The 15,605-nt window shown below is 40.4% G+C and overlaps 1 protein-coding gene across 4 annotated transcripts in view; it reads left to right on the top strand.

The window, feature by feature from the left end:
- The window catches only part of LOC124641387, a 141,236-nt gene that overhangs the window by 119,619 nt on the left and 6,012 nt on the right, over positions 1-15,605 (top strand). For all 4 annotated transcript variants that reach the window (XM_047179460.1, XM_047179458.1, XM_047179459.1 and 1 more), the window contains exon 19: positions 14,612-14,725. In XM_047179460.1, coding sequence (XP_047035416.1) covers positions 14,612-14,725 — 114 coding nt within the window. The remainder of the gene's footprint in view (positions 1-14,611; positions 14,726-15,605) is intronic.

Here is a 15,605-nt window from a genome sequence, read left to right as displayed (position 1 = left end):
ACTGAGGGATGAAATTTTTTTTTTCGATGTACATACCCGTGTGGGGTATCAATGGAAAGGTCTTTTAAAATGATATAAAGTTTTCTAAAAAACATTTTTCTTAAAGTGAACGGTTTTTGAGATATCAGCTCTCAAAGTCGTAAAAAGTATGTCCCCCCCCCTCTATTTTTATAACTACGGGGTATAAAATTCTAAAAAAAATAGAGGTGATGCATGCTAATTAACTCTTTCAACGATTTTTGGTTTGATCAAAGTATCTCTTATAGTTTTTGAGATAGGTTGATTTAACTGTAATTTACGGAACCCTTCGTGCACGAGTCCGACTCGCACTTGGCCGGTTTTTGTTAATTAAAATCGATTAACCTGATTGTGTATCGACAAATGTGTGCTGTTTTGTCGGTTGTCAGTCATTAATAAATAAGTAGTTACTAGGAAAATGTTGGATATTACGCGTTTGGCATGTTGCATGATTAAACGTGGTCTTTATGTACCTATTTTATTCGTGTGATAGCTAATTTGATATTCGTAAATCATAGAAACATTGGGTTTAACCTGAAACATGCTGTAAATAAATTATATCAAAACATTATTCTATACCTACTACTCTGTAATCCAATAGAATCATGATTTTCAAATTAAAGTACCTGCTTGAAACTGTGTAATGACTGCAATAAATCTACGTGCTCAGCTAATAACTTGAATCGATTTAGTATAAAAATAAACACTAGAGCGAGCCTACCGAGTGGGCAGTTTTTCAGCGCCCAGTGGCGGGCACAGCTGCCGCCGCGGAGTCCATTCAATTATACCTAACGACCTAATTGACGCTTTTTTACCCTTAGCTTTGAAATTCCAATTCCGAGCAGCCGATCCGAGAATTTTATCTATATGTCATTTGAAATGTAATATCCTATCCCTACTCGAAGGTTGAATGATCAACCGTTGTACTTGTACTATCGTAATAATGAAAGTTTTTATTCAAACATACCATTTTTTGATGTTTAATAAAATTTTATTAGTAGACATACTACTAATTTACACATATGATTATAAATGATGGCTATTAAACTCGTCAGCATAACCACAACGACATGAATACAAATAAACGGCGTTCCACGTAAATTATTTCAACTATTAAATGAAACTTATCACGCATTATTAAGTTTAATGGCGTCATAAATACAGAAATAGTCCAACAAGTGCGTGTAAAGCAGTCCGACTTCGGAATACTTACATCAATTAGTTGAATGCGCTCTGTACGGGCGCGATTCATCCGTCGGCCGTGGCGCACTGGCGCCCGCGCCCTTGCGCATTATTTACGAGTCGAGGGCATAAAGTGCTCCCCGCGAGACTGAAGGAGAATGCGCCGCCGCCGACAGCCGCGCTAAATCACGCGCCAATTGACATCACCAGATAAAATGCTCTGACGCGGACACAATGGCCCGCATCGATACCGATACCTGCGTATACCAGTCGCATCACTACTTTGTATTCCAGGAGAGTTCAACTTATTTAACATTCGGAAATTGAACGGTGAACGAAAAGCGAGGGGGAAATGTTGAGTGTTGTGTTCGCGCGAACAGCGCTAGTGTTGTGCCTGTGATGTGCGTTTAGTGCGCCGTGATGGATTACCGCGCGCCACCCCCCGTGATGAGCGTCGGCCCGCCCTACTACCCGCACCCAGGTAAACATGTGCTCTATATCTTGTAGTGCTGAAAGCTGCTATTATTTATATTATATGTTTACCAACTACACATCCCGTAATCGGGACACATTTTCTGAAAATGATAAGCGAAATTTTCATCTACGGTCTATGGAAAACCAAGTATGTCATCCATAAGTTCAGTAACAAGTCTTAGTGCTACCTATAAAGATAATTACAGGCGTAAGGTCGGTCCCCCGCTCCCGGGGTCGCCGCAAACGGGTTAATTGAGCGGCTCGAGAGCGAAATGTCAACCGGACCGGTGATGGATGACGCGCCGTGTGCTCACCTACTCTTCAATTGAGACCCTCACCACTGGACGCGGGGAGACACTTCTGCTCTTTTGACCTCTCGTATTGTGACGAAATTATTTTGGCTTGTGTTTAAACACCACCCAAAAAAGTACCTATTTTACTACCAAAAAAATTCTAAACGGTTACCAAAATGGATAAATGGTCACCAAATAACGTTTCCAAAAATATTATTAGGGAAAACCATTTTTTCGTATTATTGACTACTAAAAAAATATATGGACGCCTTTAAAATACACTTTAGACCAAATATTATATATTGTCACTACTTAGATGTTACCAATTATGTAATACCATGACTCCTAATTTGGTCATTTTTGTTAGACTAAAAAAGCTAACGATCGCTAGAATATTTCCCAAATACCAATTAATATACTGGGGTTCCCAAACGTACGTCGCTTATTTATTGTTATATGAATTTGTGTGTAACTCAGTAGTAAAATGTAAGCACGAAACATGCAGCAAGCATGGCTTCTGTCACGACTCCGGCACTGCGGGGCTCCGGCGGTCCCATGCGAGCTCATCGTCGCAGATGGTTTTCACGCTCACCACCGCAGCTTCGGCTTGCTGCCTCAGCCGCGGCGGCGAGCCTTAAAAACTACCTGCGCCTCTGCTCGCAGGCCGCCTCGCCCCTCTGCGCCTACGCGGTTTTGAATTGCACTCTAGGGGTAGGGCAGACAAGACTACGTGGAGTCGGTTTTGCAACGATTCGTTTTCGTCACTAACTTTGATTTTGGTAGTAATATTAATCTTTTAGTTGGATAGAATTTGGTGACCATTAATCCATTTTGGGAACCAAAAATAATATTTGTGCGAGATTTGCGATTTTTCTGATGTTATTTTTTTTTTTTTTGGATCATAATATTATATACTTTAGTGCCCTTTTAATAAAGTCAATTTATTTTTTTTGGAGTTGTTTATTTTATTTGGTGCCTCAGCTTAGAGTCTTAAAAATATTTTTGGTGATCGCCTAAATTATACCCAATGATTTTGATTGGAGCTTCTTTTTGAAATAATCTGTGACATAACAAAGTTGTGTCTCCTTCTAAGAAGATGGCTTTCGTTGATGTTAGTCGACAGATATAAATATAAAACTAAATACTACTGTTGCCAAAATTATACTCGCTGAAGTGTCTGTATTGAGAATAATTTTCACAAGAACATACTCGTAAAAAGAAGTCAAAATTTAGGTACCGGTAGTGTTGGAGTTTCGCAATAAATAGTTAGTATCTGCGGGGGTTGCGACCGGCCGGGACGGTCTCGTAACCCCGCGATACCATCGTCACCCTATCGGGTTGCGCGCGCACGCGAATGGCCCGACTCCTTGTTGCGCGTGGTTAAGATACAAGCGTTTAGCGGGGACACTGAATTGCATTGTGGGCGATTAAGTAATGTGATAATGATATAGATATTCAAGGTTTTCTTTTCCTTGTTATTTCTTATCTCTTGCAGGGAAAGTTGATAACTACTTGTTTGACAAAGTTTTCAAAGCAATTGTGACCCCACTCTCGAGAGCTCTTTAGAACACTTTAGTCATCATTGGGACATTTAGGCAAAAATTACCAAATCACGCAGTAAGACAATAAGCTTAGGGGCTATTTCGCATCTTATGCTGAAATGAAGCACCTCGTTTACTTACGAGCCTATTCCGAGAGTTCGGAATAGGCTCGTAAGTGATGATAATACCACCGCTTGATCTTCTATCTTGTGGCACACTCGTGCCCCCGGTGGGTGGCAGGGTGTGACGGCACACGTCGGAAATGGCCGTCAGATTTGTCGCGCCCCGCCGGCCCGCCAATTACCGCCCCGCGATCATTTATACCTAACTTTACTGCCTACCGCAATCATTACGCTGTGGGTAACGCCGGGGATTCTTACCTTCTTGAGACCTGGTGGTTCTGAGTAAAGAAGATGGTGAATGTGGTGATGTTCTGAAGATCTGTATGTGACTTTCATGTTCATTGATCTGGATAATCTGTAGAATATGGATTGGACAAGGTCTACCCATTCCTGATTATTATCCTGAAACAGAATGGGTTTGATGGACATACCCTGTAAACCCTCGTAGTCTCCTTGCTTTTATATTCCTCGCGGTATTATCGTTATCAATCTGGTATTAATACAGGATGAGACTTTTGTGATTAACGAAAATCTATCTACGATATTATCCTCCCCAAACTATACAGTATCCAGTCCATAAATTCGGTAATCCCACACAAATACCCTCGCCAATCGCATTCATACAGAAATGTCGTTCGGCGAGCGTTTCATCGGAATCCCAGAAACGCGTCCATTGTTGTCCCACATTGTTCGTTAAATTGACGCCGTGTTTGTTGTGTCCCATTCCGATATACGATTCATATCGATAATGAGCCATTCATTGACGATATTATGCTATTTGCAAATTAATCATCAATATTATCATTATGTAGGTAATATGCCTCTAGACTTAGTAACACGTTGACATGACAACGAAAGAAGATACATTCGAATATGAGAAAAATGGAGTAGTTTAGAGGATAACGCGGTAAATACAGTAATTTATACATAGACTTGCTAAGAGATAAGCCACTTCTAAACCCTTCCCCATCTTAGCAGTGGCTACCTCAACTTAAGGACTTATTTGAATAAGATTATCCGGATCCGCTGGTGTAGTCAGTGGCCTACCCGTCCGGTTAACCTTATAAACCGTGGCGGATATCCTTATCGCGACCGTATGAAAATATCCCTTGGGGTTGGACTCGCCCCGCAAGTCAGCGGCGACTCGCATTGTTTATTTAAGTTAAAGAGGTTTATTCTACCATGTTCTTGTGTCTGCAGTGGATGGTATAAAAATAGTACACTTTTTAGGCTTCTGGTTTGTTGTGTGGGAGGATTAGTGCAGTTGGGAGAACTTTTTGTGTGACAGCACAGCACAGCTTCAGATTAAATTCAATTAAGATTGCCAGTGTACTCATTATGCAAGAAATTGATTGCATATTTCAGCAGACCATAATTTCAATTAGATGCGGTTGAATAGCACTTGCCTCACGAAGCTTTTTCAATCTGGGCGCCCAGTGATATTCCTCGCTAATGGCAGATGCTATTTGTCTACAATACAATTCTTCACTTAAATCGATCCCGCGGCACAAAGAGCACTCCCGCAACCGAAGCGAATCTCAATTCAATCTGCTCGCTCCCCTCTATCAATCAAATCATAGAGCCGATCGAAAAGTGCCGTGTCATCAAATCAAAACAGTTGAGCGGACGCGTCAATCTAATAATACAGTGACGCTTATTTATCCATTCAGCCGACGCCCGCCCAAGTTTTAATTAAAGTTTGACGAACAACCGGCACCGACCTTAACCTCTCCATACATAAAAATTGCACCACCATCCAAAATATGTACTCCTTACCAGCCGAACAATAAGAATGCGCAACACCACGAAAATCGACTCTGAAGTCGACGCCGCAAATCACGTATTACTCCAACAAACAACCCTTAGAAATCTCGATGAAATCCGTGCCTGTGTAAATTATACTTTAGTGTTGCCACCACTGAGTTCACTTTCAAGTGACGCCGTCGACGCGAGGCGCCCAAATGGAAATAGATTCGCCCCGAAACGTAAGGTCGGAAGTGGCTCGTGAGCCGACCGATTTAACGTGACCTCCTCGCGGATGGATCGGTCACCCTCTGTGGCGCGTTACAGTAGCTCTGCGGGGGATGCGGTAGCTCAGCTTACGCTAGTCATTCCCGGGGTTTGTTAGGTATGTATGACGCTGCGGCAGCGAGGGCTCGGTACTCCCGAAGTGGCGAGGGTGTGCGATTACTAACAGTAATCGCCTTGATCCCAATGAAGTTGGTAACAGACTGTCGCGCCTTGTGCCCTTAGAGTAAGCGGGGATCAGATACGACACTTTGTTCGACAATTTTACATATGCACTTTGAGCGGTGCCACTTACATTACCTATCCTATTACATAGATGCTATAATGTGCATTTCGGCGAAATTAGGTGATTAGTAAAATTATTTAAAACATTATATGGATGGATGGATACACTGTAATGTGTATACTCCACTGTTACCGTATATTTGACTTCGTTTATTAGGTTTACTCAGATCATACTCTGTTGACCTGATACAGAACATAAATTACAGCAGCCCGTTGAGCTAACTTTACAGATTCCATCAATCCAATTTCCTGTGTGTTATTAGGCAGTGTTTAGTGAGGCAAGCATACACAGAGTCCAAATATCAGTGAGGCAACAGTAACATGTGTAGGCGGGAGGCAGGCGCGCCTGTAATGGAAATCCGCAGACGTTACACAAAGTCTGTGTCCCGAGTAACTAGCGCCAGCGGGCTACTTGAATATGTAGTTGTCCTCTGAGAGGTTTTGTGATTGTGGGAATAGAAACACCATACTCGATATCTTAGTTATATGAAAACTGAGGGTTTCGCAAATCTAAAGTTTATATTGATGCTAGAGCATCAACAGAAATTAAATTATTAATTGATGAATGAAACAACAGAAATTGGCGATTTGGGCAAAGGAAAGGTTCTGAAGTGAGTAACCGTATTCTCTTCTAATATGGAAAACTCGCATGTGATTGCAGTTATATCTTCAAAATTGAATGTACATTAGTCTGAAGTGACTAGTTCAACAACTCAACCATATTTCAAATCAGCAGCAATCTGCATTACTCCGCCTGCGCCGTCACCTCGCGCCGGGTCGCAACCCGGTCGAGAGCCAACTCGGCTCTATCAGTCGCCCCCACGCCACCTAGCTACTCGCAGCCACTGCACTGAACACGCCTCAGTAGGGCCACTTACTGCTGAGTCTGAGTCTTGCCAATTTCATTTGGAAGGACACTTCAACTTGTGTTCGTTGATTTTAGCTACAAATAATTTTATGGGATCATGATGTTTTAATCATATTGTTTCATATAAATTAGATGTTGATGTTTATCAGTCAAGCGTCCGTACGTTTGCCTAATAGGGAAGTTAAAAACTCGAATACCAGGATGTATTATGCATGAAGATATTATTCAGGATTTTGATACCTTAGTCAAAAGCCACCAAATGACTGATGAATACTCGTTAATAGAGGAGAACCTGTGGTTTATGTTTGTCATGATAACCTTTTATATAGCTTATACGTAGATTTTCTGCATCGTTAGCTCTATGATGGTACAGCCAGCCAGACGGACGTATTTGTGCAGGGGATGTTGTAATACTTACTAATTGATTCGCGTCTGCATGCCGGATCATCAGGCTGATGTAATGAAAGTGTTGTCCTTTCATACGTGTCTGTATGTAGGGATGCTTCCTGGTTCATAGGGTTGGTGCGGTAGAAACCTGGGAAAGCTATTGCGTTGGTTGATGTTCTTGAATCTATACTAATATTATAAAGCTGAAGAGTTTGTTTGTTTGTTTTTTAGTTTGAACGCGCTTATCTCAGGAACTACTGGTCCGATTTAGAAATTTCTTTCAGTGTTAGATAGCCCATTTATCGAGGAAGGCTATAGGCTACTTTTTATCCCGGTACGGGAAGTAGTTCCCACGGGATGCGGGTGAAACCGCTGGCAGAAGCTAGTTAACAATAATCTTGATAAATCTGCGGCTCTTTTACTTCCTAAATGAAATCACGCATAAAATGCAAGTCAAAGACTCATTAACGGCCACCGACCTCGACGTAAACGTTAATTTCTTATTAAAACGTCAAAAGCAGTCCCCTTCTTGAACATCATCTGAAAGCATTAATTACTCCACCGCGTACCTTCAGCTAATGATACGATAGACGTATATTTAGATCGTCATCGCCCTCCGCGGTTGTTTCTAAAAACAACCGCCCTCAACCACATTAAAAAACATATAAAAATGTTAGTTTAAAGCTTTCTTGACGCGTGATTAGAACCACATGTGGACTTGATTTCAGGCCAAATGAGCCACTAACAGCTCTGTCACAGCTGACATATTTATTGTCACTAAGATATGTTTGCTTTATTCAAATAATGGCTACACTTTCAAATGTATTTGTTATAGCTAATCTTTAGCATCAAAAATGTGTGGAGGTCTTCCTAATTCTTTACAAAAGAAATCACTGGGTATGTAATTAAAAATACCATTTATTTAGAAACTCTTGTCGTGTAGCGAAGAATCAGTCACAACCCTAACACCAACACATAAGCATTGGAGTGTTAATAATCACTCACACATACGCAAACGCGTACGGCCCAATTAGTTCGGCGCGACTCGCAGACAGGGTTGTCGATAAATATCTCTACGATATCGAATTGCTTTTATTTCCTAAATACTGAAATAAAAGAGATTTTGTTAAAACAAGATAAGTTTTCAGTTAGCAATATTTTATTGTGTAAATAAATTAAGTGGTAACTTCATCCGATGGTATTAGGTTAAAGTCATGAATAATTTAGCACTGGCAGATGGCTCGTTCTTCGCTGAGTTAAACAAATTGCTGTTTCGTGATGAGACGCTGGCTTCTGCGGTTTCTTTATAACTGATTTCGAAAAACTAGGGCTGTCTGTTTTACATGAAAATCGACATAAGTTCCTACCTATGATTTGGGAGGCATTAAATATATAGGTTTCTTATTTAAGTCTTATTAAGTACATAACTTGATAACATGTCTACACAACTTCAGCCCTATGAACCGAAAGGGTACTTAGATACTACGTCATAATATGGCAGACTACGTCATAATATGGCAGTAAGCTTGCGGTTTATTATTCGGAACTTGTTTAAACTATTATCAAGTCTCTTAGTCGGTAATGAGAAAAAAAATAATCACAAAGTAGGTATAAAACACACTATCACTTTTAACACTGTCGAGACGTTGTCTATCTGGGCGCCGCTATCTAATCTATGGTCGTGGAGGAGACGGCCCCGGGAGGTTGACTTGTACTCAAATTAGCGCTTCAGACTGAATTAATTGCCGCTCGCCGCTTCGGTGACAACCCTCCGCCAGGGCTGCCGAACTTATACATTTTCAATGCATAATTAAAACTTTCATCCCAGTCATAACTTGTTGGATTTTATTATATTGTTTGGATATTATTTAAGATTTTTTTGGTGCAAACAACAGTGATTTAATTGTTGTATTTTCTTGTTGCAGGTAAGAATGCTGATATATACGGAAGAAAATTGACCAAAGGAGAAGGTATCGTTACGAATTATTATGGCCAAGTGATAGTTATGTTAAAACATAATACTTGGTACTTAAAATTGTTTAGTCGATCGGAAAATGCAAGTACCTAAGCGTAGTTTTACTAGAAAACCTAACCCTGGTTCGCCGTAACATGGTAGCGAGGACAGGGTTAAGAGCGGATCAGTTTTATAGCGACCCCTCAGGTATTAAAATCTTTATGAATCCCTTTGCAGCAATAGGCTAAGCCTTGTGTAATTGTGTATGACCCTAGACCCTAGAGTTTATTACTAGAACTTTACATCTTATTCTGCTGTAGGGTCGTGTGGCATGTAGGTACGGAAGCAGAAAATTTATTAAAAAAATAAGACCTGCTTCTCTTATTCGTATCAAGCATATTCAAAGCTCAACAAGGCACTTAATGATGTAGGTGGATAAAATCAGCAATCTCAGAATGTTCGGATATTGAACGAGCTTCGAGTCTGCTTCGGGGAAAACTGTCGCATAGCCACAGGTCACAGGTCTGTAGCATATTAACCCTTTACCCCATGCCCTGTGGGGTAATTGACAAAGACATTACGTACTTTGATGGCTGCCCTGCCGTACTTGGAAGGAGTACAGTGTGAATAAGATAGTGTTTGTGATTCCTCTGGACGTATCGAGCTCGGGACGAGATCGTGATCTGTCACCTTTGCTTGTATCGTTAAATGAAGACTCGATTTATATTTAAAGTAGATTATGGCCGAGCCTATGGACATCTAAAGTAAGGCCTAACTACAATGAAATGGTCAAGAAATTGAAGACAATAGTGACTAATACGAGCAATGAGCAGCCAAGATGTCCATTCACTGGCCGAAATAAAAATGACGTCTACAGAAATAATAAACCCAATCAATTCAGTAGAAGCCACTAAATAAATAGCCTCTCAATTGTAAGCGCTCCAATATTGAGCAAAACGAATGAACCTCTAACCAGGCAACCGGTTGTAAGCGGATATCTTCAGAGACACGATATGGATCGCGTTCTGATGTGCGATGTGTGAATTCTATTCCTGTTAGTGATGCGTCCTGAGCACCAATTGACCTGCGAGATTAATGTGCCCCGCCACTTACGCGAATAAAGCTGCCGGTTCACTCGCGTGACCTGAACTGTACCAGAGAATAGAAACTTCACTACGAAGTTTTTATCTTGTCAACTGGGTAGATTTGCAAGCTGTAATTGTATCAGGGAAGCCGACCCCAACATGATTGGGAAAAAGGCTCGGAGGATGATGAATTGTATCAGGGATTACTGGAAAGCAGATGAGCTGGCTTCAATGCGTAGATAATGTCTTTGAGTTCATGCTTACAAGCCATGACTTTATCTCATGGTTATTTACCATTGCCACTGTAATTTCTCTCTGATCTCTGATTAAAAGGCTGATGATGATGTAAGTTTTCGCTTTTGAAGGAGTTATCATTTTTAAAGAATATTGTTCAGAAATCAGCACACTCCATAATCATCAACTAGTCCAGCGATCAAGACGTTCGGTCGCAGTAACATACGCTGTTACTCATGTTCCGCAGCTCCTATTGACCCCCCAATTGACCCCCAAGATTAATGTGCCCCGCGCTAGCCTATTATACGAGCCGGGTCGCGTTCTACGAGTGCCGTCATCGTCCAATCGCGAAGGTTAGCTCTCTAAGTGTACTACATGAATATAAGAGTAATTGAATTTGGAGTTCTGGTCTTATTCATTTTATTTGTGTTAGGAATAAGAACTTTGGACATATGTGCAAAATATGTATTTATCAATACGTGGTTCGGAAAGTAGCTGGCGGGAGAATAATGAACGTATTTGGGGAAATGAGGTCTTATAAATAAAGGCTATCATATATCTGATGTCGAAAGACTGCTATTCACAACGTACATCACCGTAATAAAAACGGGCCCTAATACTGTTGAAATATTCCGTTTGGCAATTAAATGTCCAAATTGCAATGCTTGTAGAGTATCCGCATTTATCTCTGCAGGTGTTTAATTTGGCTAACGAGTCAGCTGCGGTGGACTCCCTAATGTTGGCAGCTCAGGTGGGATCAGGCTAACGGCTGCCCATTGAGGCTGCTATTACGCCGATACAGGGTAACTGTGGTACATGTATAGACATAAAAATATTATGTATTGTCTGTCTGTACCAGTGGGCTAATCATCGGCTTTTTTACCCACGACGGAACGGAGCAGATATATGCGTTTAGGGTGAGAGATGTGCGTTTGTGCAAAGTAATGTTCCCTCCTATCTTCTAAACTAATGATCTGATTTTGATGCGGTTTTCAATAGCGGGTTTGTGTTCAATGAGTTCATGTTCTTAAACAGGTGTCATGGCTGTAACTCACTAGGGGGCGCCACAATATTAGTCCAAACAGCAAAGTAATGTTCCCAACTACCTTCTAAAGTAATGATCCGATTTTGATGCGGTTTTTAATAACGGATTTCGGTTCAAAGAGTTCATGTTCTTAGATAGGTGTCATGGCTGTAACTCACTAGGGGGCGCCACAATATTCTTGCAAAACAGCAAAGTACTGTTCCCGCCTACCTTCTAAACTAATAATCCGATTTTGATGCGGTTTTCAATAACGGATTTGTGTTCGATGAGTTCATGTTCTTAGATAGGTGTCATGGCTATAACTCACTAGGGGACGCCACAATATTAGTGCAAAACAATGTTGCAATATTCTACACTACTGCAGATATACTATCTTTCTGTGATCTGTACACAATTGCAACTTCTATTTAAATTAAGCAAAATTAAAAATTTTGAAAAACCCACGACGGTAAAAATCTTATTGAAAAATTATAAAATAACTCAAAACCCCCGACAACCCAATTATTATGTAACTAAATATTATAATAGACGTAAAAATACTTTGTCAAAGAGTTGATATCTCGAGAAATCGGTAATAAATATACTTAAACCGAGGAATAACCGTCGGGGGCTGCCTTTTCTATATGCAATTTCAACAATTAATCATACTCATAAGTATATTTGATGTCATCGTTAAACATCTACAATTCTTCAATAATTGTATTCACAACACTAGAAATCCTTTAGCTGGTTTAATGGCAGCCCCCGACGGATATTCCTCGGTTTAAGTAGTTAAGTATATTTATAACACACCCTAATAACACCTCCTAAGACGAAAGTCGTTATTTTAGTGAAGACTGGAATCTGTATCTGTATTGTAGTTGCAGTGGAGGTGTGGGTTATACGCCAATCCACGTGGATTCTCTCGGAGATCTACGTAGATATCTACAGGATGTCGGAAACCAAGTTCTTGAATGAAGAAAATTCAATGGCTGCACTTTCAGAAGCCACATAGCATGACAATCACCAGTAATAGCTACTAAACTACTGGAAGCCAACGGGTCACTTCGCAGAATCACCAATAGCAACATAAAAGGCATACAATTTCGCCTTACACAGGATACGGCCGCCTATAAACGTGATAGGCATGCTTGCTTCCGCGTACATCCACCAGCCAGCGCCGTGGTATGAACGATTCGCGAAACTATACCCTGTATAATGTCGGCTTCCGCGAAGGTGCTGTGTGGCTGCCAATAAGCCTTTCTTCCCGAACTGTGGCGAATACTCATTAAACTTTACTGCGATGAGAATTTGTAATTTCTTGTGGGCTTTTATCGATTTTTGGAAGTTTATGGTTGAAAGTGCTGGAGTTGGTGGTATCTATGTCTGTCGATAGCATTGCACTAAGGTTGGATCCGTATCGTAGATAAATTTACGCTTCAAAAACTACTTAGATATTCGAAAGCTTTTGACTGCAATGACTTACAGGATGGCTGACCGTTTGAAGCCGAGTTTCTTAAGTTGGGGACCTTTCACACTGAAAATTATTGCATTATTGCAGACAGTGTATGATTAAACATCTAAATATAATATAACTTTCCATCCCGGATGAGTAAGACACAGTTCTGATTGCGTAGGCGTCCGTGGCGCCATAAGTAACAATTGAGCGGGGGCACATTGATCACGGGGTCAATTGCGGGGTCTGCGAGCGACCACGGCTTTCTTAATAGATGCACCCAACCAACTATTAGGATCCCTCATACATGATGTTAGGATGTGGAGCTTGATATGAACATTAGATACACGAACGTCTTTTGAAGACAATCTGTGGTTAGATGTTGATATAGTTTTCTATGGTAGAGAAATGTTCATTTTGGGACACCATGAAACAGAACACAAAATGTTATACCTTAACACAAGTAAAAATATAACAAAATATTCCTCCTCAACTAATTGAAAGAGTCACCCCGGTTTTGTCAAAGAAGTGTGGTTAAACATGAAACCGTTTTTGAATTGGGTGGAAATAATTATTGAGGCATACTGTGTGTTCCCGTCACGCTATGTCAATACCAGTGGCGGCTCGTATTTAACTAAGTGTGAACATAATTACGGAGGGTGGGAACGGCGGGCGGTTGCATCACCACGATCATACACGACCAGAAGGTCAACTCGTTCTTAGCAGATATAAGTAATACATGGATGATTTGAATCTAAACTATTTTTTTGCTGATTCAAAATATTATTCGATTGGAAAAATCTAAGCGCTTATCTCATATACCTGTGTATAACATCTTTTGTCCTTTACGAATTAAATTAGAGGTTTCCCCAATTTTCCCAACGTACCCTCAAGTTGTTGCTTTATGAATATGCTAGCTGTTTTCTCGAGGTTTCACTCTGGTCTCATGGGATCTATTACACGTATTGGGATATAATATAGCCTATGTTACTCGGGAAGAGTGTAGCTTTCGGAGCCTTTAGGGTACAAACAAAAAATAAAATGTTTCCTCTATTGGCATAGATTTGCTTGTACAAGTTGTTTCCAGTTTGACTTCTGTACTTAACTGTCGATCGAACCATAATGATGGGAACACACACTGCCTGCCGTTGACGTGCCTCCGTAAAAATATATAATATTTCTACGTCAATGAAGCGGCAGTTTTGAGTCCAAACACACGGCAACAGCTGCCCCCGTTCGCACTGCCAGTAATTGTATCGAACTGTTTGTAATGCTGTGGGGGGCACGTCACACACACTGTCTATCACTAATCGATGTAACGGATCAGTTTTTTGACAGAGTTAAAAAGATCTGGATAACTTGCCTCGAATTATTTTTTCTTCTATTCCAATTTGGACCTAGCTATTGACGTTTCGTACGAACCTGTAAGAGGTCTATATAAAATAAAACCCTTTGATATGCATATTAAAACTATGAAATAAATTAAGGTCTTCCGCGTTACATAGTGTTTGAGATGTCCCTTTTGATTCATGAGTTGGGATCAACATTTCATCTAAACCAAGTATTTAATTGACGCTGCCTTACCTTTCACCACCCCTCTAAATCACAACACAACAAATTCTCTTTCACAATCAAAAAAAATCATCTCCATTGTCAACAGGTGTGAGTGCGAGCAAAATACCTAAGCGAGCCGAGATCCCCCCGAACAAAGGCGGTCCGTTCGCGGCGGCGCTACGGACGCTCGCCAAGAACGCGGGACCCGACGCTAAGGACGGTGAGTGCAGCTAGCTAGCCTACATGACATACGGACACTGGACAGTACGTGAATCAACAGGCTATTCCGTGGAATAACCGGAGTAAGTGCGAAAAAGTTGGTCAGAAAATGTGCATAATGTTCGGTATGCTAACTGTCCACTGTCTTATATGTCAGCTGATCCCCAATTTTGTTTTTTATTTCTTCAGCTTCTGAGTGCACTTGTTGGGTTGTTTACTTGTCCATATGTGTACAACATTGTTGTGGAATACAATTGTCTCGCTAGAACTTAGTTGTTACTTAACATACGACATTGTGATGATTGACCAGAGCTACCAATGTACTTTTTCCGGTAAATGTACGAATCGTGTCTATTGTCGTAAACAACTTTTGGTTGTAAAGTGGAGCTCTAAATGTGGTTAATATCATAACGCACATTGACCGGGTAAAGTGCTAATGGACATTATTGAATGGTGTAACTACTCTTGTCAATTTGTAAAAAATGCTTGTTCCATAAATAACATTATATTGTTACCTAGAGTTAAGATATTTTAAGAACTGAAGTTGTGTATAAAAAATATGTTGTTATTGATATTTTAAATATTTTAACTTGTAACTTTTATTATTGATTTTGACTGCGTTTAGCTCTTATAGTGGTTTTCATTTATTTTATTGTTTCTTCAGACATGACTACCAAGTCAGCAAAAATTGGTCGCTTGGTTACAAGTCTTCCCTCTTGCTCTGGCTACAAATCTCTCAAATATGCACAAATGCCTATTTGTAGAAGTAATATCCGATATTTCTAAAATCATGGATATTATCCCTCTTTAGAGGTTGCTTTAAATTAAAGAAACTCAAGATAATTACAGAATAATACAATAGGCTCCCTGATTTGGTATTC

This window comes from Helicoverpa zea, chromosome 22 (assembly GCF_022581195.2).
Source record: "Helicoverpa zea isolate HzStark_Cry1AcR chromosome 22, ilHelZeax1.1, whole genome shotgun sequence".
NCBI classification, from domain to species: domain Eukaryota; kingdom Metazoa; phylum Arthropoda; class Insecta; order Lepidoptera; family Noctuidae; genus Helicoverpa; species Helicoverpa zea.
The sequence above is the reverse complement of the archived record's forward strand: the minus strand, read 5'-3'. Positions and strand labels throughout refer to the sequence as shown.